This window comes from Catharus ustulatus, chromosome Z (genome assembly GCF_009819885.2).
Source record: "Catharus ustulatus isolate bCatUst1 chromosome Z, bCatUst1.pri.v2, whole genome shotgun sequence".
Lineage (NCBI taxonomy): Eukaryota > Metazoa > Chordata > Aves > Passeriformes > Turdidae > Catharus > Catharus ustulatus.
In genome coordinates this window covers 728492-756491 of record NC_046262.2, presented here as the reverse complement: position 1 = coordinate 756491, position 28000 = coordinate 728492, and the positions used below count along the sequence as shown (strand labels likewise).

Below are 28000 nucleotides of genomic sequence, written 5' to 3'. Positions count from 1 at the left end.
CCCATTATTCCCATTATTCCCATTATGCCCATATTCCCATATTTTCCCATTATTCCCATACCCCCACATCCCCTCGCCCCGCCCCGCCCCCCGCCCCGCCCCCTCGCGCTGATTGGCTGGCGCCCCAGGCCTTTTAACCTCCGCCAGGCCCCGCCCCGCCTGTCCCGCTTTCCCCTCTGCGGGGGCGGGATTAAACGTTCATTGGCCAAGCGCCTCCGTCGCCCGCGAGCTTCCTTCCCTCCCATTGGCTGTGCGAGCTGCCAGTCACACCCAACGCCCGCCTCCCGGGGTGTCCCTCCCAGGCGCCTCGGTGTTGGCTGCATTCAGTGGCGGGTTCCGCGGTGGACGCAGCTCCGGCGGGCGGGCGCTGCTCTCGCTCAGTCGGAACAGGTCCTCGGCCGGCATCGTTCAGCGGGCAGCAACCGCAGGAGGAGGTAGATCCCGTTCTGGTAACAATAATACAACTGCGGCGGCGCCACCACAGGCCTCTCTCTATCAACCCGTGTCTGCGGGGCGTCCTGAGGGGCCGGAGGCCGGCCGGGCGCGGGGAGGGGATGGAGCCCGCCCGGGATGCCCCGTGTCCCCGGCCGGCCCCGCGGGGGAAGCGGCGGTCCGCAGCACGGCGGTGCGAGGCCCCGGGCCGGCCTGCGGCGGGGCGGGCGCTCCGGGCCCTGCGGCAGGTGCTGCCCGGAGCCGGGAGCAGCCCTGCCCGAGGGGACAAACGGAGGGCCCCGCCCGCCCTCAGCCCCCCGGGCCCTGCCCAGTGAAAGTTGGGCAGGAGCCGAGCAGCTGGCGCGGCCTTGGAGCAGGAAGCGCCGCCTGGTACTTTGTAGAGTTTGGCGTTGGGGTTTGGCCTCCTGGCTGCCTGCTCCCCGAAGTGGCTCCGCGCTCAGCTCAAAAATACCGAGTGTTGTGGTGCGAGCAGCCCGGGTGTCGTGTGCTGGTGAGGATCTCATAATTTACAGGAAAAATCCAAATCAAACGTACAGCACGTTGGTAAAGTGTTGGTGAAAAAGGACATCTTGCAGCCAAGCAAGATCTAAAACACCAAATGTCGATTATTTGGTGTCTTTGTGCTGGTAATTCCAAAAGGTGGTGAGCATCAAAAGGAGGTTTTCTGTGTGCCTCTGATGTACATGTGGGCAAATGGAAGAGCTGGGCAGAGCGTGGCCCCATGTGTGTGCAGCCAGCAGTGTCTAATGCCCTATTAGACACGATAAGATCTGTAGAAATTTAACCTGAGCCCGTGTTTTAAAACAAACCGTGTGTTACAGTCACAGGAGGGAAGTTCTGATGGTCCTGAGCGGTGGCTTGTGAGTCAGCAGCTTGAGTGCGGGCAGATCTGGAGCTTTTTCTCCTGCAAACCGAGGCAGAAGCTGTCCAAGTGAGCGAGTTCTAGCTGAGTGTTCATCCTCACCAGCCGTGCAGCGCCTTCCCTGCAGCAGGAGCAGCTCGTGGGGCACGCACAGATCCTCACCTTCTCCTGTAGCCGGAGTGGTATTTCTTTTTGAAGCCCTAACCCCAGGGCACACCGGGGTTAGTGAGGGATTGGCAGCTTTGCTCTTCACCTGCAGCTCGGTTCCTCTGTGCTCAGTGCTGGAGAATCTCCGCTCTTTCCCAGGGAGAGCTCCCATTTGTAAGTGCAGCAGTTGTTGGGAGCATCCACCTCTCAACCCCAGAAATACTCCAGAAATGTTTGGGCTGAGCAGCTCCAGCGCAGGGGTGTGCCAGCTCTCCAGAACAGAACATGAGCACCTTTCTGCTTGTTCCTGGAGTGTCTGAGGGGTTTTAGGGTGAGCTTTTTGTCCTTCCCTTCACCACCCAGCCCTCCTGGCTACACAAATGAAAATAAATCAAGGATGTCAATACATCTTGTCAGACTTGGCTGGAAATACTGCTGCTGCAGTTTCCACGGTAAAAGATAATGGATTTAAAAGTCAGAATAGTTAGGTCTGGGCCATTAATGTGTAAAAACACAGCTCTCTTGTTGTCTGGTAAGAGCTGCTACCAGCAGTTCCAAAAACTCCAACACCAAAGAATCCAGCCCTACTTTCTGCTGGTGAAACTGTCAACTGCAGTAATTGACAAATACTGTCTTTAGGAAAGTGTTCTGAAATAATTCTCATCTGAGTTCACCTAAATGTGCTTTACTCAGTGAGTGTTCCCAGCCTCAGGGGGGGAACTCACTCTGTTTAAATGCTCCACACCTAACTTTTCTCCCTGTTGAGCTGGAATAAAAGGGATGAAGAGTAATTCCAGTATGCTAAAGACCTGCTTCCAAAACAACCAAACACTTGTAATGGCATTAGTAATTTCTGCCCGTGACTGTTCCTTTTAATCTGCAGATCTCAAGGTGCCTTAGAAATGTCCTTTAAAGCGCTGGGACTTTGCTGGAGGGAGCCTGGCATAGTTTTGCCCCTGTTTCCTGCTGGCTTTGCTCAGCTCAGGGAGGCGGTTCTGCCGTCCTCCTCCCTCCTGGGATGCTCCTGCTCTGGGATGGAGGGCGCAGGGTGCAGGCAGAGCTGCTGTCTTTAGGCAGAAATCTTGTGGGGAGGCACGCTTACAGCTGGTGCTGGCCTAATGTAATAATTTTAGACTGCTTTATCGTTTCTGAGGTGATGAAGCCGGGCGGTGTGTGCCTGGTTTGTGTCACGCCTGGGTGGGCCAGGCTGGGCTGGTTATTGCTGACAAAAAAAAAGGAGAATTAGTGCGTGGTGCATCCACAGCAGAGCTCACCAGAGGGATTGCTGTGGGGACAAAGCAGGGAATGTCTCTTCTGTGGGGGCCTTGAATTGATGATTTCAGCGTGTCTGTGGAAAAAAAACAAACTCTTCTACACAGTTTCTGTGCACAAAAAAAAGGCTGGGACAAGTGGGTGGCGCAGGATTTGAGGTGCATTTCTGTTTGCCCACCCTGCAGACCGAGCAGGCTGCAGAGTCATGCAGCACGGGCTGCTGTGCAGTCCTTGGCACGGAGGGGAGAGCCACAGGTCAGGCAGCCCGGGCAGTAATTGAAGCTGCCCATGCTGTAATTGACTCTGAGCTCCCCGACTCTCCGACCAGCCTAATTGTGCCTTTTAAGAGCGCGATGAACCTTTCCCTTAAAAATAGGTTCTGCCATTTAACGAATCCATAATTGGAGCAGCAGAACGTTTGCTCCCAGATAAGGGCACTTGTGCATATTGGTAATTGGTTTGACCTGGTCAGATGCCTCCTGATAAGGCACAGCAGGGAGCTGTCCTCTGGTGCGCTGGGGGATTTAATCCCCTTAAGTTGTGACACAGCAAGTCCAAAATGGACTGGGCTCGGTCTGGAGGTGCACCCCAGTCTTGTTTGGTTCTCAAGCACTGCAGGAAAAACAGAGATCCTGGTTGTGCTGACACAGGTTTGGGCAGGAATTTATTCCTCATTCAATTCTGCTTCTTCCTTCCCAATTCCTCCTCGCAGGACGTTGCACAACCTCAGTCCTGTGTGTGCTGTCACAGCTGCTGCCCTTTGCTCGGTTCACGTCCCTTCCCCACGGAGATGCTGCAGGGCTGGAGCCCCTCTGCTCTGGAGCCAGGCTGGCACAGCTGGGGCTGCTCCCCTGCACAAGAGAAGGCTCCAGGGAGAGCTCAGAGCCCCTGGCAGGGCCTGAAGGGGCTCCAGGAGAGCTGCACAGGGACTGGGGACAAGGCATGCAGGGACAGGACACAGGCAATGGCTTCCAGTGACACAGGGCAGGGCTGGATGGGATATTGGGAAGGAATTGCTGCCTGGGAGGGTGGGCAGGGCTGGCACAGGGTGCCCAGAACAGCTGGGGCTGCCCCTGGATCCCTGGAGTGTCCAAGGCCAGGCTGGATGGGATTGGAGCAGCCTGGGACAGTGGAAGGTGTCCCTGCCATGGCAGAGATGGCACTGGATGGCTTTGAGGTCTCTTCCCACACAAACCACTCTGGGATTCTCTCTCCTTTCTTTATGTTCAAACCACCACCCTCCCAAGCCTGGCCTCCCTCCTGCATAACCACCCTAAACCATTTTAAAGGGCAGCAGGATCCAGCCCTTTCATCGCCCTGCGGTTTGGGGACTTTTCCCCCAGGTTTGTTCTCGCAGCTCCCCAAAAACAAGCGCTCCCCATGCGAGGCTCCGTGTCCCTCTGTCCCTCCCCACCGAGGAGCCCAGGGCCGGGCTGGTGCCAGCAGAGCTGGGGAGGGTCCCAGGGGGCTGTGGCCATGCAGGCAGAGGTGCTGGCAGCCCTGCAGGGCAGGGCCAGGCACGGGAAAGGATTTCCTGCTGTGCGGGGTCAGGTTAGGTCAGCCCAGGGAGACGAGCCCTTCTGAACTCAGAACTCTGTCACAGGAGGAGTTGGAGGAGATGTGCAGGGTGGGAGCAACTGGAAGAGCAGGGGAGGGAGGGCTGAGGGCTGAGTGGCCAGTCGGGTTTTGTGCTGGATATAAATTAACTGGGATCATATCTCGTGGATCTGAGCAGAGGGCTCGGTGGAAAATGAAACTTGATTCTCCCCCTTTATGAATCCGAGATACCTCTGTCAAGAGAATAATTTTAGGTGCTGCTGTGACACCTCCGAGAGGAGCAAGGCTTCTCTCTCACACGTCAGAGAAGAAAGCAAGATTGGTATCACATCCTTTTCCCCCTTTCTTTTCCCCCTTTCTTTTCCCCCCTTTCTTTTCCCCTTTCTTTTCCCCTTTCTTTTCCCCCTTTCTTTCCCCCCCTTTCTTTTCCCCCCTTCTTTTCTTTCCCCCCTTTCTTTCCCCCCCTTCTTTTCTTTCCCCCCTTTCTTTTCCCCCCTTTCTTTCCCCCCCCTTTCTTTCCCCCCCTTTCTTTTCCCCCTTTCTTTTCCCCCCTTTATTTTCCCCCTCCTTTTCCCCCTTCTTGTCCCCTCTTTTCTCTCTGCCTCATTGATTAGAGTTAATTGATCAATTTAGGGTGAATCTGGGCCACAATCTCATTTGGTTCTTAACAGCTGGTTTGATTGCAGTGGAGCAATTTAGATTTAATTAGAGTGAGGTGAGGTGGGGTGTTTATCCTACATTTTAATCCCTTTTCCGAGGTGTTTGCTGGTGGCAGGCTGGAGCCACCGTGGCACCAGGCTGGCAGGGCTCTGGGGTGGAGTTTTTGTGGCAGTCACAGACCATTTTTGGCCCCCCCTGCCCTGCACTGATGGACCTGCAGTGTGTGGTGATGGCAGACGAGCAGCCAGAACCACAGCCGGTTAAATCTGAATTTGGCGATCCTGAAATTGATGTGTTGTGCAGCTCAGAATTAATTTCCCGTGTCTGATCCTGTGATGGCCAGCTGCACTCGCTCCTCCAGGTCTGGGGAGGAACAAGCACGTTGGAGGCAGCATTTGTTTGTGGTGCTGGCAAGGTTTCCTTTTCCCCAAAACAAATTAGCACAGGGGTTTGGAGTGGAGCTTTTGTCGTCCTCAGGCCTAAACAAACCAGTAAAGGTTGAGGGAAAAGGATTGTTCTGAATGCAGGGCTGCTTCCCTCTACACTTCCTGGTGGGTAGAAGAGAAACTCAGGGATAACTGATGATGAAATGATGAAAAACATTAAATGTTTGCAGATTTTTTCAATGCTTGGAAAGGTTCTCAAGAAAATCCCCAGACTGTAACTTGTAAGACCAGTCTGCCATCTTAAAAGCTGATTATGTGCAAATTTGATTACGGGAAGGTCTTTTAAAGTATTCAGGCGATATTTAAGATAATGAAGTTCTGTTCCTTAATTCAATTTTGTCTCCCATCTGGAAGGAATTAAAAATCCGAGCCATGCATCATTTCATTCCTTAAAAAAGTCTCATTTTTGTGCCCTGGCTGTGTGGGCTGTGAGTGTGTGGCTGCAGCAGCTCGAGTTCAACAGTTGCTGACACCTGTCAGGATTGGAAATTGGGTTGTACTAGGTTTTAAAATTATTTTAGGGGAAACATCCTTTACTTCGAAGGATGTATTCTCTCTGAAAATAACCTTTCTGTTTTTAATTGCAGTTAAAATTGGAATTGTAAGAATCCAAGCCTGGAATCCACAGTCCAGCGGAGTTTTTGGCCATTTTAATTCCGTTTTTTTTGTAGCACAGGTTTAATAGGCTGGCAGACACAGTTCCTCTGCCCTGTTTTCCAGGCTGGGAGGTTTCACTGCTGGAAAGCCCCAGAGGGTCTCGGTGAGGATCCTGTGGCTGCCCCTTGCCGGGCTGTCCGTCCTGGCTGGCATTTGCCGCAGTGCCGGTCCGGCGGGTCACCGTGCGCAGCTAAAATTCCTGCTGGCATTTCTGCTCTGCCATCCTGGTGTAAGGCAACACCCAGCAGAGCCGGCTGCCCACACGTCCCGCCAGCTTCCCTGCGTGTTCCCTCCACTCTGTGCTCTCAGCATTCCAAGCCCTTCCCTCTTTTCCCTCCTCCCGGCCGTTCCTGGGTGTTGCTCCACGCCGTTATAAGGAGTCTCGCCCCGCCTGTGCTCCCCCGTGGCAGCAGACGCCCCGCGGGTGCTGTGGTGTGCCCTGAGGCTCTGTCAGGTGCCTGAGTGTCCCCTTTGCCTCCGCAGGTGCTGCAGAGGAAGGCAGGAAGGCAGGATGCTGTCCCGACTGCGCGCGGCCGCGGCGCCCTGCGCGATGGCGCGGCGCAGCCTGCACACCAAGGAGAAGGGCAAGCCCCTCATGCTGAACCCTCGCACGAACAAGGTGGGTGCCTGTCCTTCCTTCCCTGCTCTCTTATCTGCACCTGGCTGCCAGCCCCGTGGACCTTGTCCTGTGGGGACACAGCCAGGACAGGGAGCAGCTGCGGGTTCGTGCTGGCAGGACCAGGGTGACAGTGCTGCTGCTGCTGCCAGTGCCAGTGCTGCTCCCCAGGCTGCTGCCAGTGCCAGTGCTGCTCCCCAGGCTGCTGTCCTCACAGCCAGTGCTGCCCCAGCTCCCCTGGGCCTGCTGGCACTGCCTCTGCCCCAAGCAGAACTTTAGCAGAGAGAGGGTCTGACTTCAGAGTTTGCGAAACTTAGTTCTGGGTTCAGGCTCACTGTCCTAGCCCTGGCAGGCTGAGAGCTGGGGCTGAGCCACATCACCTAAGAGACATCCCTCTGCAGGGTCTGAAAGAGCATCTAAAAATAAACCTTGATGGGAGCTAACTGGGAGGTGGACATATCGTGTTAATTCCATGCATCGAGGCTGGCTTACAAGAAAGTAGCATTTTGTTCCCTTCACAAGCTGTTCCTGTTTCCTCAGCCTCTTCTGGAGTTGTTGTGGCCTTCAGGAGTCTTGACATCATCAATGTGTAAAATTAAAAGGGGTAAGAAATCAGATCCTGGCTGATCCAGGATGTCTGAGGTGGTCAGGAGAGGTGGCAAGACTACCTGTGGAAGGTGGCACATCTGCTCTGAGATTTCCTGAGCAGTGGAGATGGGTTCTCTGCCCCTTCCCTTTCCCCCCAGACAGGAGAGTGCAAGGTGCCTCACCCCTGGCTGTGGAAGGTAGAGACTGCCTGACTGCAACACTGAAATGGAGATTGCTGTGTCAGGGAAGCAGGAAAGAGTAAATTGGTGTCAAGATCAGATTATCTCAAGACTTTCTGAGCTCTGAAGACTTTGACATGCCAGTGGAAATTACTTCAACCCCTGTAAGCTTTCCCAAATGCTGATTATGCAACTGTATTCAGAAACAAGAACAATAGGTCATTTCTTACTGTTTTTCTAGTGGTAATATCCTTCCTTTTTTTTTTTTTTTTTTTTTTTAACCCTGGAATTCTCTGCCGGGCTGAGCACAATTCAACTTTCTTTATTGAGGAGTAGAAAGTAATAGGGAGCTTCTGGTTAATGGGAATCGATTTTTTAAATGTTTTAATACCTCCAAGATGCTGCACTTGTGGGAGGGAGCCCCATTCTGCATTTGTTTGTGCTGTATCAGCCTGTCCTTCCTGCTGACGCCTGTTGGAATGGATCCCTGAGCTCAGGGAGCGATACTGCAGGGTGCAGTGTCCCTGTGGAATATTTTGGATATTCAGCAAAGACACCAGTGGTTTATTAAACACACTGAGTACTTTACCCCTTGCACCTCATGTGTTATAGATACAGATACAGATAAATATACATTATCTACGTACAGAAACAGATAAGGGCTGCTATCTGCTGCTGTCAGCTCGTTGAGATTATCATGTTTTACTTGATTGCATTTAATTTTTACATCCTCTATCAGCTCAGCAGGACATTTGGTCTCCCCTAAGGCACGTGTCTCTGGAGCAAGAGCTGCAGGAGGACAGCACCAGGGCCAGGAACCAGCCCTCACTCTTGTGCCAGCTGATTATCTGTTGATCTTTGCCACTGCAGTAGGCCTTCCTCTTAAATTTATGTTCTTGCCCACTCTTACCTATCTCACCACACCTGCTCCAGCTGTTTTTTGTGTTTGGAGGCCGGATTTGAGGTGTTGATTTGAGGCTGGAAGGGGTGGTGAGCTCTCTCAGCCATGCCCTCAGTGCTGCAACCACACAATTTGGAGAGGCAAATGCTGCAACTGCTGCTGGCATGCTCATCTGCCCAGAGTCTCTGTGGTGTGTGATTTCTGCTCCCTGATCCCAATTGCAGTTTATTGGCCTCAGGACCTTCCCCTGCTGTGCTGAGGCAGCATTTTAAGCTTGCTGGACAATTAGAACGCTGTCAGGACGATCTCAGTGGTTTAGTGCTGGCAGTAAAATTGTTACTGATACTGCGTGGTGCCTCGGATGGGTCAGGATTTGTTGTTCCTGCCCAGAACAGGTGATGCACCATCAGGATCCCTGACTCTGGTACTGCCTGTTCTGCCACATGGAGTGCCACCAGAGTGTTCTGTCTTCCCTGGAAAAGCATGACCTGTAATGTTATCTGTGTGTTTGCTTCCTGTGGCTTGCAGAAAATTGGTGGCTCCCAACAATTGGTGACACTTGCTGTGCTTTAGTTGGTGGTTTTGGTGGTGGCATCAGTTCTCCTTGTGAGGAAGTGTGTGGTTGTGTTTGGTACAGTGGATTCCATTACCTCATTTTCCATGACTCTGTGCCTCAGGATTGTTAGATTACCACAGATTCACAGAATCCCTGTGGTTGGATCGCTCCCAGAGCATCCAGCCCACAGCTGTCACCCGATCCCCACCGTGCCACCAGCCCAGAACACTCAGTGCCTTCCTGGAGCAGCTCCAGGGATGGGGACTCCAGCACCTCCCTGGGCACTGCCAAGGCCTGACCACCCTTTCCATGGGGAAATTCCTCCTGGTGTCCAAAAACTCCTCCTGCACTGACAGCACCTCTCAGATTTCAGCTTCAGCAGGTATCTCCAGGATTTATACATGCACATATTTGTGTCTGTGTATGTGCCTGAAGTGGCAGTAGGCATGTGCATGGAAATCTGTGATAAGTGTTGAGGAAACAGTCACTGGTGGCAGGTTAATAATCCCAGAGGAATTTTACCAGTGTCTTTCTTACCTTTCCATCTTCTCATGTGCTGTATTTTGCTCACAGTTTGGTCTGTGTTCGTTCACAGCTTTTTCAGCCCAATTTACATGCGTGGCTCCCAGAATACTCCCAGAAACTGTGATAAATTTAGCTTTGTGTAAGGAGACAGTTTTCCTAGCAGACATGTACAAGACCTCACTGACTTCGGGGAATAGCCTAGCAGTACATTTCTGATTCAGAGTGAAAAGTAAACAGAAAAAAGAAAACTGAAAAAACAAACAAAGTGTTGTGGGTGGTGTGCAGGTATCAAACCTGAGATCATTTACTGAGTTCAGGTGCTGTGGGTGCTGTGCAGGTATCAAACCTGAGATCATTCACTGAGTTCAGGTGCTGTGGGTGCTGTGGGGAGTATCAAACCTGAGATCATTTACTCAGTTCAGGTGCTGTGGGTGCTGTGTAGGTATCAAACCTGAGATCATTCACTGAGTTCAGGTGCTGTGCAGGTATCAAACCTGAGATCATTCACTGAGTTCAGGTGCTGTGGGTGCTGTGCAGGTGTCAAACCTGAGATCATTTACTGAGTTCAGGTGCTGTGGGTGCTGTGCAGGTATCAAACCTGAGATCATTCACTGAGTTCAGGTGCTGTGGGTGCTGTGCAGGTGTCAAACCTGAGATCATTTACTGAGTTCAGGTGCTGTGGGTGCTGTGCAGGTATCACACCTGAGATCATTTACTGAGTTCAGCTGCTGTGGGTGCTGTGCAGGTATCAAACCTGAGATCATTTACTGAGTTCAGGTGCTGTGGGTGCTGTGGGGAGTATCAAACCTGAGATCATTTACTGAGTTCAGGTGCTGTGCAGGTATCAATCCTCCTTTACCTCAGTTCAGGTGTTTTGCTCAGGCCCTGTGGGCTGGAGGGAGGAAGGAAGAGCCTTTCTCATTGCCTTGGGTGTTTCACTGTGGGATTCATGCCCTTACAGAACACCAGGCGCAGCCACATCTGCTCAGCTGGAAAAAGATCCGTTTAAAGAGAATTCCCCAGGGCGTTGGTTCAGGGATTTCAGTCACGGTGCTCATGACTTGCAGCGTGCAGCTCTGCCAGTAAACCTGGAAAATGTGCCCGGGAGAGGCTGGGAGGCTGCCTTGGCAGTGAGGGAGTGAGAGTCTGGAAATGAAGGACAAAGGAAATCAGCAGAGATTTGCATGTTCTCACCATGCTCTCATAGACCTTTAATCTCTGCCCGAGATAGCAAAGACACCTTTGATTCTTAAGAATGAGTTTTATTAATTTGCAGGGGAGCACCTTGTGCAATAGTGAACTTTGTGTTTAGCCCGTGGGAGCAAAGTCAAGAGAAGCAGCCCACAATCCAGCACAAAATATACTTTATTTTTATGGTGCTGCTTCAGAGGCTGTGCTGCACTGCTGAATCTGTTCTAACAATTACTAGGAGTTACAAGGAAGCAGTTTTTTAAATCTTTTCGTGAAGTAGAGTAACTGAGTTCCCAAACAGTTTGGGTATAAACTGTGTGTACATCTTTGTCAGGAGCCCTGGATGGGCTTTTTACTTTATATGAGAGCATTTATACGTAAATTTTATATATAAATATATTTATGTGTAAATATATAAATTTATATATAAATTCTCTCACATATATATGGCTGCAGGACCGTAGCAGGCAAGGAAGACTTATCACCACTGCTGCATCTCTGCTTGGAAACCTCTCGGAATCACTTAGTGGTGCTATAAAAATCCCGCTTGCAGGAAAGCATGCAGCTGGAATTTGTGTGTGCTGGTATTTATAGCAGCTCTGGCTTTGTGTGGTGGAGCCCAGTGCAGCGAGGTCCCGGTGCCAGAGTTCATGGACTGGTGTGGGCTTGATTTAACTAAAATACTGTCAGCGTTTCACTCCAGCAGCATTCCCTCTCTGGCAGTGAATTTGTGAGTGAGAATTGATTAATCTGTGGGCTTTGAGGTGTGCTGGGCTGGAGGCTTTGTTCTGAGCTCTGGAGAGATTAAGAAGATTTAGAGGAGTGAAAGTCATCATGCAGCACCTGGGGAAAGGACACCCGTCCTGCTTAATCCCAGACTGTGGGAGTACTTAAGCACTTAATCCCAGGGAAAACTAGAGGGAGATTGGCCCTGAAGTGCTGGTTTTTTTTTTTTTTTTTTAAATTAACAAGCTAAAAAGGGTGATATATCTTTCTACAAGGTCTTTTAAGCTTAAACTGTCTAATACTAAGGACTAGCACTTAAATTATTTCTACTTTTAACCTAATAATCAACCACTTGTGACTCGAAGTGCAGAATTTTTTATTCAATTACAAAGGTACTGCTTAGACCCATGAAGAAGGTGAAAAAGAAAGAAACCTCCTCCTCAAAACTTCCATCTTGTCCTTTATACATATCACTGTATTCTAAAGCTTTAAATTCTAAATTTTCCACCATGTGACATTGCACACTCTGATTTAGGCCTAAGCAGAAATTAAAGCATCTCTGAATACATTTAGATGTAATTGTCATGTAAATCAACAGCTGAAAGTACTTAGTGTCACTTAAAAATTCACCCTGTTTGATGTTACTGTAACTCCAGAGACACTGAACACCCAGGCTGCCTACAGACAGAAAAGAGTGTGAATATATTAAATACAGTTGGGTCTTTGTTCTGCTGGGAGCCAAGCTCAGGCTCCTGGGCATTACTGGGGGCCCAGGTGGTTTAAGGGTTCCAAATTAGGAAAAACCGCTAGTGGAAATCAGAAATTTGGTATTCTTCATTTTGACAGGGCTTGAGATTTTATGGAGGGGAGGATGTAGGTTTTGGTAGCAAGGTTTTTCTCTTGGTCTGCAGTAAAATGTCAGCGTGGCACCACTGAGGGGACCCGGCCTTCCACAGGCCGCAAACTTCAGCGGCCTTGCTGACCAGAGACTAAACTTCTCTTGTCCTTCTCCTTCTTCCTCTAAACACTGTAAATATTTTGCCATCCTTGTTGTTTCTGTGGTGTCTAAAGCAGCAGGGAGCCAAGCTCAGGCTCGTGGGCATTTTTGGGGGCCCAGGTGGTTTAAAGGTTCCAAGTTAGAAAAAACCAGTAATGGAAATCAGAAATTTGGTATTCATCATTTTTACAGGGCTTGAGATTTTATGGAGGGGAGGATGTAGGTTTTGGTAGCGAGGTGCTTCTCTTGGTCTGCAGTAAAATGTCAATGTGGCACCGCTGAGGGGACCCGGCCTTCCACAGGCCACAAACTTCAGCGGCCTTGCTGACCAGAGACTAAACTTCTCTTGTCCTTCTCCTTCTTCCCCTAAACACTGTAAATATTTTGCCATCCTTGTTGTTTCTGTGGTGTCTAAAGCAGCAGTCAGCATAGTACAAATGTTTACCAGCTGTTCTCGGCCTTGCGGCCTAAATCACTGCGAGCGCAGTGTGTGCTGCAAAAGGGCTGTTTGTAAAAGGTGTTTAACCGCGTTTAAAAGGTATTAAACTGCTGACACCAGCCAGGTGGGGGGTTGTTGGGAAAGGGCCGTGTTTAAAAGGTGTTTAACCGCATTTAAAAGGTATTAAACGGGTTGTTGAGGGAAAGGGAAGATAGCTGAGAGGTGTTTGTGTGGAGCACGCATTTCTGCTCACAGAGAATTTGTATTTCTTGTGAAGTATGCAGAAGTGGAATTAATCCTGTGCGACATACAAAAAAAACCACTGTGGCACCCAGAGCATGTTTCTGTGGGTTTTGCTTTACATGGTTGTGTTCTTCGTGGAAATGTTGGGTTATTCAGATCAGTTTTTTTAAAAAAGTACCACTCTAAAGTGGCTAAAGTGACTGCTATGCCCCACTAGAAAAAAAATTAAATTAAAAATCAACCCCCAAAGAAACAGCATCGACGTTAAAAACTTGAGGAAGGAACTGTTGTCTGAAATTTATTTGTATTTAGTGTTGGAAGAATACCGGAGAATAACAATTAGGTTGGGAAAGAAAACAGTGGTTTGCAAATGACTCCTGACTACTTGTAGAACAACTCTACTGTAGTTGTAGTCAAAGGTTAAATTGAATTCAGTATTTAGTGCCAAATCTATTACATGAGAGGTTGGCAGACATGAAAATAAATACAGAGAAAAATAAATTAATTTTAGGGTTAAATGTTTGGAGTTTTCTGGGTTTGGATTGTTTGGGGTTTTTTTCTTGCTGTCTAATTCTACAAGTATTTTATTACTGTAGAGCACAGTGTAGAATCAGTACTGAAAAGCAGGTGAACTGCTTTAGTCTGTGCAGTCAAAACAACTGATATTAATAATGACCTAAATTGGAAAGAGGAAAATAATGTAAAAATAGTAATTATTATAATGATGGGATTTCTTTCTCTAAGGAGTGTTGTTTAGAAACCATTCAGGTGTGATGAATTACACTAAAGCTAGACTCTCCTTAGAAATTCGTGTTAATGGGTATGCATTCTACAAATACCTGTGAAGATTCTGTTCCTTTATTGCCAAGTGGAAAAGTACTGATTTTTTTTGTTGTTGTTTTTGTCAATTGAGGAGCTGAACCTGGATGATCCTTGTGGGTCCCTCCCAGGCCAGGACATTCTGATTTTCTGATGGCAGGAGGAATTTGCAGTGTAATTATAAGGCATTAACCAAACCTTTGAAAGCTTTTTTTTAATTTTGGGTTTTGTTTTTTTTTTTTCACTTGTCAGTAAGAATCTGAAAAGTGAGAAACAGTTCAAATTAGCATTTAAATAACAATAAATTGAAACTCTCCATCCAGCATCCACTCTGTGGAGAAGAATGGGAAGTTTTTGCAGTTGAGCTCTTCCAGTTTGTTACCAATGAGGTTTTTTGGTAGTGGACAAATAGATTAGATCTAGCCCTAGGTGAAAACGAAGTATTTGGGTTGACCTGTGATCTTAATAGAAGTGTTAGGGCAGTTCAGTGACTTGGGCTTTGGGTGGTGTTACAGAAAAAATCAGCAAATGGAGCAATCCAGATAAAAATCTGTGGAGTGCCTGTTATTTAGGGACCAGCCTGGGTGGGCCATGTGAAACAACTGAAAAAGAAGCTGTTATTTCACTTTTAATCCATCTGCAGCTGGGCCTGCAGTTCCACAGAGGAAAACAAAATCTGGGAGCGGGCACGAGGTCTCGGGAACGAGGGCGAGCTGTGGTGGAAAGGAATGCCCACAAAAAGCGAGGAAAACCCAAAAAGGAGAGGCAAACCCAGCCTGGAGAAGAAGGATTCAGCGGAACAGCTCCCTAGAGGAGGTTGCTGGGGCAGTAATTGGTAATTGTTGCTCTCCTCTCGTTTCCAGGGCATGGCCTTCACCTTGCACGAGCGGCAGATGCTTGGGCTGCAGGGGCTCCTCCCTCCCAAAATAGAGACACAGGACATCCAAGCCCTACGCTTCCACAAGAATTTGGCAAAAATGACTGACCCCTTGGAAAAGTAAGCGGTGCTCCAGCCGTGTCCCGTCGGGAATGTTGGGGCTGGAAATGAAATGGGAATGTTGAAAATAACTGTGTGGGGATAACCAAAGTTTCTGTTCACTGGGTTTTTCAGTTCGTGGGTGTTGTTTTGGCACAGAAAACTGCTTTCATCCCGTGGTTAAATGAGGTTGGGAAGCTTTTTTGGGGGTTTTTTGGGTTGTTTTTTTTTTTTTTTTTTTAATTTCCATGAAAGAATGTGTGAAAATCAGTGACAAAGCTGCAAACCTGCCTGCAACCTGTAATACATATTTCTGTGGTGTGCAAGATGGAGTGGCAGGTTGTCAGAGCACAGGAGGTGGCATGCAGCCCCTTCTATAAAAATGTGTGATAATGACAGTAAATTGAGCATTTGGGATACCAAAACCAGTGTTTAAATTTACAGCACTCACTGCTAAAAAGGAACTACGAGAGTAGAATTTTAAGGCTCATAATGTGTAAATTTTTTTTATTACCTAACCCACTGGTTTGGTGAGCTGCAAAGGATTTTGCTGTTTTATTTTTAGAGTGCCGTGTTTTTAGCACTGTTTTCTCATCATCTTTATGTATCTCTGCCTGTAAAAAGACACAAGTCTGCAGGCAGGAGGAGAGCTGGGGTGGCTTGGGGCTCGCTGGGCCACATCAAAGCTCCTTTGTTGTCATCAGAACTGAGAGATGGCTCTTGAACCCACATCATGGTCCAAAACAGTGCTGTCATCTGTATTGGCCGAGTGCCCAGTAGCTGTGGCCAAAGGCAGATTGCTAATTCGTTACCTCTGGGTCTTTGGGTCAGCAGGACTGAGCACGGGTTGATACACAGCAAATTCGAGGGTAAATTTGCAGAAATCCAGATTTCATTCACACACCCACCTGGGTCTTTCAGCGTAAGGTCTGTGTGTCCATGCTGGTGATTTTGGGATGAAAAATTACTTCGCTGTAATTTTGTTTATAATGGTAAATCACGGGCTGTTTTTAATCAGGTTGTATGCATTACCTTGTCAGCACACACGGTGTGTCCCATCCTGTACTCCTGTTTCACCTTCCCAGCCCTGCTGCCCTCCCTTTTCCAGCTTCCCTTTAGAATCCTGACATGAGGGGGAACGAAGAAACCAGCAGGAATCAGACAGTGAAGTGGTGTTTTTGCTTGTGCTGGTTGATGACAGGTACATCTACATCATGGGGATCCAGGAGAGGAATGAGAAGCTGTTCTACAGGGTGCTGCAGGACGACATTGAGCGGCTGATGCCCATTGTCTACACCCCAACGGTGGGCCTGGCCTGCTCCCAGTATGGACACATCTTCAGGAGACCAAAGTAAGCCCCAAAACCACGCAGGGCTGCTGCTCTCCCTGCCATTTCCTCTGCCTGCCTGCCTCAGGTTTGTCTCCTTTCCGTTTGGGTTCAGCTGCACAAGGCAGTGAAGGTTTGTTAAAATGTGTCTCAGGACACGGTTTGTACAGGAAACATTTGAAAAGCAGACATGGAGATGGGAGACATAAATATCCAAGGGTAGTTATTCATCTCCAGCTCTTCCTAGATGCCATACAGCTCTGTAAGTGCAGGGGGGATTTCTCCAGCTGTCAGAGTTCCTTTTGTGGGTGGGAACATTTGTGTCAGTAAAGGAGCGCAGCTTGAAAGAGATTTCAGGACATCCCCTGTTAAAGAGGGCTGCTCCAGGTGGGTTCTGAGCTCCGTGCCCCAGGCAGGAACAGACACTGCCCTGTGCGCAATTCATGTCAAACTTTGCATTTTAAATTGTCCTGTTTGACATCTAGATTTAGGATAGCAAGGTAACGTTTCTAATCATCAGCCACGAAATAATTCTGGTTTTTGGTTTGTTTTCTTTCTTTCAGAGGATTGTTTATTTCTATCTCAGACAGAGGCCACATAAGGTCAATTGTGAACAACTGGCCAGAGAACGACGTTAAGGTACTGTCACTCTGTGGTTCAGTTTCCAGTTGTTATTCCACCCAAGATTTACTGGTATTTGATGGAAACATAAATATTAACTGATGCTTTCTTGGCTCTTTAGTGGTGGTGGCAGAACGCAGCTAATTAAGACAGTGCTTATCTTGGAGACCTAAATATGAGGTTTATGGGTTGAGGAAATTATTGCTCGTGATCTGTCCTTCATTTGACTGTGCAAACATACCTCAGTTTTACCTGGGAAAAAACCACAGCTGATACTGATACAATCTTTATAAATTTCAGTGATCATGCATAATTTGACCTGCTTTTTCTGCGTTTTGTTTGGTTCATTTTTAATTTTATTTTTCCATCAGGCTGTTGTCGTCACCGATGGAGAAAGAATACTGGGTCTTGGAGACCTGGGTGTGTATGGGATGGGAATTCCTGTGGGAAAGCTGTGTTTGTACACAGCCTGTGCAGGGATACACCCAGATAAATGCCTGCCCGTGTGCATCGACGTGGGGACTGATAACCCAGTGAGTCACCCCTCTAAATTTATTTTTTAAAAAAGAACAGAGTATTTTTGAGCGCTTTTATTTAAGATAAGCCCGAGTATTTTATTTAAGATAAACCCGAGTATTTTTTTTAAGATAAATCCGAGTATTTTATTTAAGATAAACCCCAGTGTTTCATTTAAGATAAACCCGAGTGTTTTATGCCAAGGGTAAATGGTTTGGAATCCACTCTGCACTGATTTAATTTTAAAGTGCCCATTAATTTGTCCATGAAAGGGTGCATGTGGAAGCGGCTGGAATGCTGGAACACTGCAAAACAGGCAGTCAGTTTCCAGCTGACTTTTGAGAAGCTGGAAGTGGGAACTAGATTTATTAAAGCAGTTTATTGTCCGCAGTATTGATTTGTTCAGTTTTGAACAGCAGCAGCAGCCCCTAGCCAGCAGAAATGACAGACCACTGACACAGACTGAGGCTGTAAAACTGCAGTGTGACCTGGGCTCTGCAGTGATTCACCCTCTGCCCTCTCTGGGTTGTTCTTTCAGACACTCCTTAAAGATCCCTTTTACATGGGGCTGTACCAGAAGAGGGATCGCTCGCAGGTGTACGACGACCTGATAGACGAGTTTATGGAAGCCATCACAGACAGGTACAGCACAGAGCTCTGACACCCTGTCCTTGGAGCAGCCCTGCAGGAGCGAGGAGAGCCCTGCAAGTGGGGCAGGCGTGTGTGTGTGTGTCCCTGGAGTGCCATCCTCGGTGACCTAGAACACGCTGCTCGCGGTTATCTGTGAGCAGGAGCAGAGCTGCTGGGCCCTGAGATAATGGATCACATGCAGGCTTTGTCCTGTCCCTCTGTCTCTGCCTTCTGCTGTAGGTATGGCCAGAACACTCTGATCCAGTTTGAGGACTTTGGGAACCACAACGCCTTCCGGTTCCTGCGGAAATACAGGGAGAAGTACTGCACCTTCAACGACGATATCCAAGGTGTGCCCTTTGTCTGTGTTTGTCAGTACCCGTGCAGAAACTCTCCCAGAGCCACAGCCTGCCCTGTGGATGTGCTCACTGCCCTCAGGTTTGCTCTGCTCCCACAGGCACGGCCTCGGTGGCCTTGGCAGGACTGCTGGCAGCACAGAAAGCCACGGGGAAGCCACTCACAGACCAGAAGGTGCTGTTTCTTGGAGCTGGAGAGGTGAGTCCTCTGAAGGGCCCCACAGCATTTAACATTTATATTTTCTTGTAGCGTGGGTTTGCATTCTCTGAGTTCTGTTGGGCAATTTTCACGAGGCCAGCTGAGATGCACTAGCAGACAAAACCCTGGTTGAACAGGGCTGTGTGAGAGCTGTTTAACATTTGCAGGGACTCACATTCTTCATTTTCCTGCCTAGCCTTGAAAAAAGCATCAGGAACTTGTGTGCATTTGAGGGGAAACTCACCATAAAATTATGATGCAGTGAGACCACCTCATTAATTTTTTCAGCACTGGAGAGAAGTGCAGGGAGCTTTTCCAGCAAGGTGATTCAGTTTGCAGCAGGCACCAGTGACTGCAGTGCCAGGAGCAGCACAATTGCTCCGTGGTGCTGACAAAATAACTCAATTATCTGAGGAGTTCTGCACCCGGGGAAGGGCCCTGGTGGCAGCGATTGGCTGGCACAGCTCACAGCACCTGGCAGAGCTGCAGATTGCGGGTGTGTCCTGCTGTCCAGGGAAACATTTCCTGCCTCTCAGAGCAGGCTCGGAGGGGTTTCTCTGGGGATCCTCTGTGACCTGTGACAAACCCGGGTTTGTGACCTCCCCTGTGCCAGGCCGCGCTGGGAATCGCAAACCTCATAGTGATGGCCATGGTGGAGAGTGGCGTGTCCCACGAGGAGGCCTCCAGGAGGATATGGATGTTTGACAAGCACGGCCTGCTGGTTCAGGTAGGGCTGTCCCCGCCTGGGACCCCACAGCACGGGGGAGCACCTGCCCTCTGACAGCAGGAACCGCGTTCTGTGTGCAGGGCCGGGAGCAGAAGGTGGATTCGCACCAGGAGCCGTTCGCACACCAGGCTCCAGAGCACATACCAAAGACGTTTGTGGAGGCAGTGAATGTACTGCGGCCTTCTGCCATCATCGGTGAGCGAGGCCCTGTTTCTGTAATTTGGGTTCTGTAATTTGCCTTCAGTTTGTTCTGGGCAGCCTGGTGACCGCCATCTGCGTTAGTCCCATGCTGCACCTCTGGGTCACTGACATCTGTAGGCATTTATTTACAGCTGTGCTGTCTGCAGAGAGCAGATAGGACTGCAGGTGTTTCCTGCTCTCCTGCAGTTCCTGTCGCATTTATTTGGAAAAGGAGAGTACCCTGGAGTTGGTAGCCACTGTGCAAATACACCGTGGCTGTGTGTTTGCACCTCTGGGCTTGGGTGTGCGCTGCACAGCTAACACCCAGCTGGGATGAATCACCCCCACAGCTAACACCCAGCTGGGATGAATCACCCCCACAGCTAACACCCAGCTGGGATGAATCACCCCCACAGCTAACACCCAGCTGGGATGAATCACCCACACAGCACCCGGAATTCACACGTGCTTACCCAGGGCCACGTTCTTTGTACAATCAATACCAAAAGATAACGTGGAAGAGCACACTCAGCAGGCGTTGCTGTGGAAGCTGTGAGTGCCAGCCAGGCGGAGCAGTGCCTGTTCCCATCTCCAGAGAAGCTTTGCTCTGTGGGGCAGATCCAGGGCTGGCATGAGCTCTGCGCGGCGCGGCTGTCCCCTGCCCTGAGGCAGCCGAGCTGATGGTGCTTTTTGTGCGCTCCCATCCCCTGCAGGAGTCGCTGGGGCGGGGCGTCTCTTCTCCGAGGATGTGCTCAAAGCCATGGCCTCCATCAACGAGCGGCCCATCATATTTGCGCTGAGCAACCCCACGGCCAAGGCGGAGTGCACGGCGGAGGAGGCGTACACGGTGACAGAGGTGGGTGAACCCACAGCTGCTGCTGCTGGGGCTGCTCGGAGCGCCTGAACCACAAATCGTTCTGTCCCCACGTGGGCTTAGGGATGTGGGAAGGTTGTTCCTCACCTTCTGGCAAAAGGGAATGGAGGTGACTTGAAAAGAGGTCTTGATTTTTTAGGTGGCAACATATTGCAAAGCCTAAAGTAGCCTGAATTTGCTACCACTTTTTTTAAGAGTGCACTGCTTGGAGCAGGGGATGGCCTGGCAGCAGGGCAGGAGCTGTGTGTGCATCCAGTCCTGCAGGGGCCATCAGCAGTGACCCCCGAGCAGGGCTGGCCCCTGTCCCCCTGTGTCCCTGATCAGGGCTGGCCCCTGTCCCCCCATGTCCCTGAGCAGGGCTGGCCCCTGTCCCCCCGTGTCCCCGAGCAGGGCTGGCCCCTGTCCCCCGTGTCCCCAGGCAGGAATGGCCCCTGTCCCCCCGTGTCCCTGAGCAGGGCTGGCCCCTGTCCCCCCGTGTCCCCAGGCAGGGCTGGCCCCTGTCCCCCCGTGTCCCCAGGCAGGGCTGGCCCCTGTCCCCCCGTGTCCCCAGGCAGGGCTGGCCCCTGTCCCCCCGTGTCCCTGAGCAGGAATGTCACCAGCCACCAGCATTGTCACAGCCCCAGCAGTGGCAGTGTCACCTGGGAGGATGGCACTCCACTGTCCCCACGTGACACCCAAATTCTGTCCCGCATTCCTGGGGCTGCCAGCTCAGGGAGCTCCTGCAGAGCTCTGCAATCCTGGAGCAGCAGCTCTGGACAAATCTGGACCTTGTCTTTTGGCAGTAGAATCATCTGGGTTGGAAAAGCCCTCCAGGCCCATGGAGTCCAACCATTCCCCAGCTCCACCCAGGCCACCACTGCCCCATGTCCCCAAGTGCCACATCCACATGGCTTTTAAACCCCTCAGCACTGCCCTGGGTGGACCTTTAGGTGAAGGAATTTTCCTCAAAATCCACCCTGAGCCTCCCCAGCCCAGCCTGAGGCCGTTCCCTCTCCTCCTGTCCCTGTTCCCTGGGATAAGATCCCAAATCCCCCCGGCTGTCCCCTCCTGGCAGGGAGTTGTGCAGAGCCACAAGGTCCCCCCTGAGCCTCCTTTTCTCCAGGCTGAGCCCCTTTCCAGCTCCCTCAGCCCCTCCTGGGGCTCCAGCCCCTTCCCAGCTCCGTTCCCTGCCCTGGACACAGTTTTAAAATCAGGAGTTTAATACCCCTCAGATATCTTGCATTAACCAGAACAGTGAGCTGGGCACTGTTTCAGTTTATAAATTCCAGTATCTTGGATAGAAGGTAAACAGGAGTTAGTTGTGCAGCCAGGACTGCAGTTGGCATAAATAAATGTAAAAAATAAATAAATCTCTAGCTGGAGGAGGCCAGGAGCACAGCTGGAGGGGCAACCAGCCTGATTTTTGCTTGCATTTCATATGGAATATCAGCAGATGAGTTTTAAGTGAGTTCTGAGTGGCTGAGGGCTGAGCCCCAAGGAGCTGGACCTCAGCTCAATGATTATTGATGATTTTCCATATTTCCAGGGATTTGTACACCTGGGTTATTTGGGCAAAGAAGCACTGGTCAGTGAATGAACAGGTGTAGTTTTGTCCCACAAATTCTGTGATTTTTTCTCCCCTTTAACCTTTCCTGCAGTTCAGCTGCTTGTTTGAATGATGCTCTTTCTCTGAAGTGTTCTCAGCTGGACCCATAGCTCACCCTTCCAAACGTATTTTCCCTTCAAGATGCAGCAATTACCTAGGAAGGGGACTCCAGGAGCGTGGCTGTTGTGTGAAAATCTCCAGCTTGTTTTACCCTGTCGTGCAGCTGATGCAGTTTGTGGGGTCACAGCTGTCACCCCGTGTGTCCAGCCTCGGGGACAGCCTGAACCTGTCTGGGGTGACATCTCAGGCTACACCAGAGGCAGCAGAGGAGCAAAGACACCGTCTCTAACCTCTCATCGCTCGTTTTTTCCCACTAGATGGCACCTGTAAAGGGCTGTCCGTGCCCCCGTGTGTTCTCTGGGCTCCTGCTGCCTTTTAATTTGCTTTCTCTTTTGGTCCTGTCCCCTCCTGCATCCATTGCTTTGCTCCTTCCACAGAAAGGCTCCTGTCAGAGTGCCCTGCCCTTCAAACACAGCCCCAGAGCCTTCAGCCTCTTTGGAAATTTGTTTCCAAGCACAGTACTTCTCGGAAACCTTAAAGGTTTTAGACCCATGTTCCTAAAGGTGTTACTTCAAAAGAAAGTCATGATTTTTTTGCTTCTGGCGTGTTTACTGCTTGAGAAGAGGGTATTTTGTCAGGAGGGTGTGGTTCAGAGATTGGTTTTGGTGTTTTGTGCCAGTTGAAATCCTGTCCAAAGGAAGGGTCATTCCCTGCTCTCCAGGCTGACACAGCAGCTCCTCCCTGTGCCCTCCCACCCTCCAGGAAGGACGTGACCTTTCCTTTCCCCTCCTCAGACACTCCTGAGCCGGCAGGGTCCCCGTGGGGCCGTGGCTGTGGTGCTGGTCGGGGTTAGCCAGCACTCCTGCTGTGCTGGAGCCCTGGGGCTGAACAGATCCAATCCTGCCTTGGCCTTGCTCGTGCCTGGCTGCACAGGCTGCTGGCCCTGCTCAGCTGCTGCTGATCGATCCTTTCACAGCTGATCATACCTTTCCTGATTGATCATTCCCTTCACAGCTGATCACTCCTTTCCTGATTGATCATTCCCTTCACAGCTGATCACTCCTTTCCTGATTGATCATTCCCTTCACAGCTGATCACTCCTTTCACACTGATCACTCCTTTCCTGATTGATCACTCCTTTACTGATCACTCCTTTCACAGCTGATAATTCATTTCCTGATCATTCCTTTCCTGATTGATCACTCCTTTCACAGCTGATCGTTTCTTTACTGATCATTCCTTTCACACTGATCACTCCTTTCACACTGATCATTCCTTTCCTGATTGATCATTCCTTACTGATCATTCCTTTCCTGATTGATCACTCCTTTCACAGCTGATCGTTTCTTTACTGATCATTCCTTTCACACTGATCACTCCTTTCACACTGATCATTCCTTTCCTGATTGATCATTCCTTACTGATCATTCCTTTCCTGATTGATCACTCCTTTCACAGCTGATCACTCCTTTCCTCATTGATCATTCCTTTACTGATCACTCCTTTCACACTGATCATTACTTTTCACAGCTGATCGTTCCTGATTGATCAGTTCCTTTCACACTGATCACTCCTTTCACACTGATCATTCCTGATTGATCAATTCTTTTCACACTGATCACTCCTTTCACAACTGATCATTCCTTTCACAGCTCATCACTCCTTTCACACTGATGGCTTCTTTCACACTGATCATTCCTGATTGATCATTCCTGATTGATAACTCCTTTCACACTGATCACTCCTGTCACCACTGATGATTCCTTTCCTGATTGATCACTCCTTTCACACTGATCACTCCTTGACTAATGACTCCTTTCACACTGATCATTCCTTTCACAGCTGATCATTCCTGATTGATCAATTCCTTTCACACTGATCACTCCTTTCACAACTGATCATTCCTTTCACAGCTCATCACTCCTTTCACACTGATGGCTTCTTTCACACTGATCATTCCTGATTCATCACTCCTTTCACACTGATCACTCCTTTCACACTGATCACTCCTTTCCTGATTGATCACTCCTTTCACACTGATCACTCCTTTCACACTGATCATTCCTTTCACAGCTGATCACTCCTTTCACGCTGATCACTCCTTTCACAGCTGATCACTCCTTTCACACTGATGATTCCTTTCCTGATTGATCACTCCTCTCACGATTGATCATTCCTTTCCCCAGGGCCGTTGCCTGTTTGCCAGTGGCAGTCCCTTCGAGCTGGTGACTCTGAAGGATGGAAGAACTTTCAAGCCAGGCCAAGGAAACAACGCTTACATTTTTCCAGGTAATAGATGAAGCTATGACCGTTTAATCTCCAAGACTGGGCTGGCTGCACCTTTTCTTGGGTTCCCTTGCTGCACAAGGGACAATGAGTGACTGAATGGCAGTAGATTCAAGATGTGGGGCACCTGCATCCACAGGGAGCAAGCCCAGCTGGACATTGCTGAGAAAACAGGAGGCTGTTATTAAGGGCTTTGGAAGCTGCTGTGTTATGGGTTCTGCTGCTTGTTTGGGGAGGAGAAAATAAGTGTTAACATGCACTTGAAGTTATGTTAGTAACTCTCAGAGTTAATAGTTCTTAGAGTTGTATCTGCACAGGGAGGGTAGAAGAATGGCTCTGGGGATGTTTCTGTGGCTTGCCTTTTCCTCCCTGAGCTGCAAAGCTCCCTCTAAAAGCCCCAGTGGCTGCACCCCGTGCTGTGGTGTGGGAGGGGGTGATCTGTGAGCTCTGCTCCAACCCCAGCCATCCCCTGGCTCTGCCAGAGCGTGCAGGAAGATTTTCAGGATGAGGCTGGGGTTGACTGGCAGCTTCTGGCAGCAGGCTGCTGGTTTTGAAGTGGCCCTGAGTGGGTGATTCCCTTGCAGGCGTGGCTCTGGCTGTGATCCTCAGCAGCGTGCGGCACATCAGCGATCAGGTTTTCCTGGCGGCTGCCAAGGTGGGTCTGGGGGTAGAGCAGGCTGTGCCTGCTGACACGGGCACTTTCCTCAAATCCTGGTGAGGCACAGTGGTTTACTGCTCGGCTTCTGTTGGTTTATCCCTCCACAGTGCAGGGGGGAAAGAAAACAAAGGAAATGGTGCCAAGAATCGGGTTCCTTTGCAGTTTTAATGAAGTAGGAGGTGTGTCTCTGTGCACATTATTGTTTGCCCCCTGCCCTGGGTTCTGCAGCTGGCCCTGTGGCTGGGGGGATTCATCCCCCAAAATATCAGAGCTCATTTTCCTAAATGCTCACAGTCACAGTGTGCTGATTCTCAGTTCCTCAGACTGAAAGTGTTGGGATCCTGACTGCCTCCCTCCAGTGCTGTGGGAGCACTCTGGTGCTGGGAGCACTGCAGCCTGATTCTCTCAGGTGTTCTAGCATGTTCTAGTCACGTTTAGGGGTGCAGTAAATAAAAAATGTTTGTTTCTCTGACTCAGGCATTGGCAGAGCAGCTGACGGATGAAGAGCTCGCACAAGGAAGGCTTTATCCTCCACTGTCCAATATCAGGGAAGTTTCTATTTACATTGCTGTCAAGGTGAGTGTGAAACATAAAATTGCAGTGCACTACAAGTGGTTTGTGTGTGCAGAATTGCACAGTGTGACCCTCGAACACGAGGTGCTGGGGCACAGAACACCCATCTCTTTGAGAGATGAGCACAAAAACATTCCTGAACGATCCCAGACACCTGGGGCTTTGGAGCTTTCTGTGTTGTCTGGCACTGACCCCCTGCAGAACTCTGCTTTTGAGATGAGAGCTTGGAGAAGGCTCCAAATTTGAGTGATGGAGTTAAAATCACTGGGGTGTAGTTGAATAAAAGTGTGATTTCACATGGTGAAGGGTTTGGAATGTGAGGTTTGTATAGTGTAGCTATAGGTATGGGACAAGCTGGAGGATTTTGGGTGCTGTCTCTTTCAGTGCTCATCTTCCTCCTTCATGGTTTCAGTTTCTGGTTGGTCAGTCAGTGTCACACTGAGAGCCATGAGAATTTAGTTATTAGGTTACAAGGATAAATAAAACAGGTGTTAATTCTCTAGTGGACTGTTTAGCTCTAAGAGACCTTGTAGCAGCTGGATCTTCCTCCATTTTCCTCACTTCTGGCAGTAAAGTGCTGTAGTTTGGATAAGATTTAATAATCGACCCCACAAACCAAAATCACACCCGAAATCAAACTAGATCTGAAATCAGGGTGAGAGAAATGGTGTTTTCCCGCAGGTGATGGAGTTCCTGTACGCCAACAACATGGCCTTCCACTACCCCGAGCCGGAGGACAAGAACCGCTACATCCGCTCCAAGGTCTGGACCTACGAGTACGAGTCCTTCATGCCCGACGTGTACGACTGGCCCGAGTCCAAGGTGCACTGACGGCACCTCCTCAGGCACCTCCTCCTACTCTGCAGGGATCCCTTTCTCAGACCAACCCAAATCATGAGCTTTCACTCCTCTAATTTATTTTGCGCTCGTTTTGTTGCCTTTTTTTTGGTTGTCTTCTTTTTTTTTTTGTTTTCTTTTTTGGTAGGGTTTTTTTTGTTTCCTTTTTTATTTTTGAATTCTTTTTTTTTTCTCCTTTCCCCTTATACCCCTGTTTTTCACCTGATTTCTCCCAAGTACCTGATAAACTCTGTGGATGATGGTCACAGGGATGAGAGAGCCCTCCAAAATTAATTTAAGTAATGACATCGCATTTCCATCTCAGAGCCGGCATCACGCTGAGGAATTCCATTCGTGATATTTTAGCCATGATGAACTATGGCTCTCTCATCGCTGCTGATCTCCAGAATGATTTATTTCTGCCTTTAATAATCAGTCTTCTGATTGTCCTGGTGTTGTCACACCGCATTAGCCGTGACATCAAGGGACACCACTTGTCACAAACACAAAAAAGGGGCAGTTAAAGACAGCTTCTGTTTTGTTTAAAGTTTGAAGATGCCCGTGTCTCCAGACATCCTTGGGGCCCTGGCTGCTGTTCCCTCGAGGAGCAGCGAGATGTACACGTGTGGAGTCTGCAGCAGAGTTGGCAGTGCTGTTTTCATCACTCCATGAAATCTGTTCTCAGGAAAAATGTGAGCTAGTTCGAATTGTCCTTGGGAAGCCTGAAAACAATATTAATCACTTAACAGCTTTTTAAAAACAAAGCTGTGCTGTCACAGAGTAGATTTTGTCGGGTAGAGGTAGGACCTGAAGAAATTTATGGAAATTTTTTAGGGATTTTACGAGGAGATGGTATGCAATGGATGAGGAGTACCAAAGGATTTTAATTTAATTTTTTCACTTTTTCCAAGATTCTGTTTTGTCCAAGCCAGGTTGTTTCTCCCTTGCACCCCCTGTTCTCACAAAAGGCTCGTGTGTGACATTCTGTGGCACTGCTGACTCGAGAGCTCCAGGGCAGACTCCCTTGGAAGGAGCAGGCAGCAGGTGCAGCTGGAACAGAAGGTGTTGCCAGGCACCTATTCACACGAGTCTGACTGAGTGCTTCCTGTGCTCTGGGCAGTGAGTACTGCACTCTAAAGATGCAATGCTGCTGATCACCTTACTCCACGCACAGTCTGTCCAAGCTCCTGTGCAAAAACAGAAATTCCAGTTGAGCTTTTCCTTGCACATTTGCTGTGGTTCCCCCCAGTTCCTCTGCAGTGAGGCTGAAGTGCCCTGGTCGCTCTGTGGGGACAGGCAAGGCCACCCAGGGATGTCCCAGCCCTGCAGGGAGGGCAGCCCTGTGTCAGGAACAGAAACAGAGATACTGTGCTGCTCCAGATTGCTGCAGCCAGGCAGGAGAAGGACAGGAGTAAATAAACACGGAGATAGATGTGCCAGCAGGCTGTACTGGCACACGCCATCCAGAGAGATAAAGGAAAGCTTGCTCAGGGTTTACCCTTGGCAAGCACTGCTCTCCTACCCTCAGTTACACAGGAAAATGGTCCCAGCACCCCCGAGGCACCTACAGCCCAACCCCTGGCTCTAAAATTTCGTTCATAGAACAGTAAACTTTGCCTGAGTGGGGAAAGAAGACTGATTATATAAAGACAGAAAAGAGTGATGTGGGGAAAAAAACCTGTGGTATTCAAAGCTGTGGTAAAGTGTTGTGTGGTGGGACTCAAAGTGCTGAGTCCTGAGATGCACATGGACAGGAGCTTG

At 49.6% G+C, this 28000-nt stretch overlaps 1 protein-coding gene across 1 annotated transcript; it reads left to right on the top strand.

Moving 5' to 3' along the window:
- The first annotated feature begins 216 nt into the window (after positions 1-216).
- ME2 (malic enzyme 2) lies at positions 217-26376 on the top strand. The gene is made up of 16 exons (XM_033086368.2): positions 217-434; positions 6538-6673; positions 14698-14831; positions 16012-16161; positions 16701-16776; positions 17130-17291; positions 17813-17916; positions 18145-18254; positions 18362-18459; positions 19073-19186; positions 19267-19381; positions 20080-20222; positions 24072-24174; positions 24756-24826; positions 25307-25405; positions 26084-26376. Exons 2-16 carry the CDS (start codon positions 6566-6568, stop codon positions 26231-26233), a joined length of 1737 nt encoding a protein of 578 aa, XP_032942259.1. The 5' UTR covers positions 217-434; positions 6538-6565; the 3' UTR covers positions 26234-26376.
- Positions 26377-28000: the final 1624 nt, after the last annotated feature.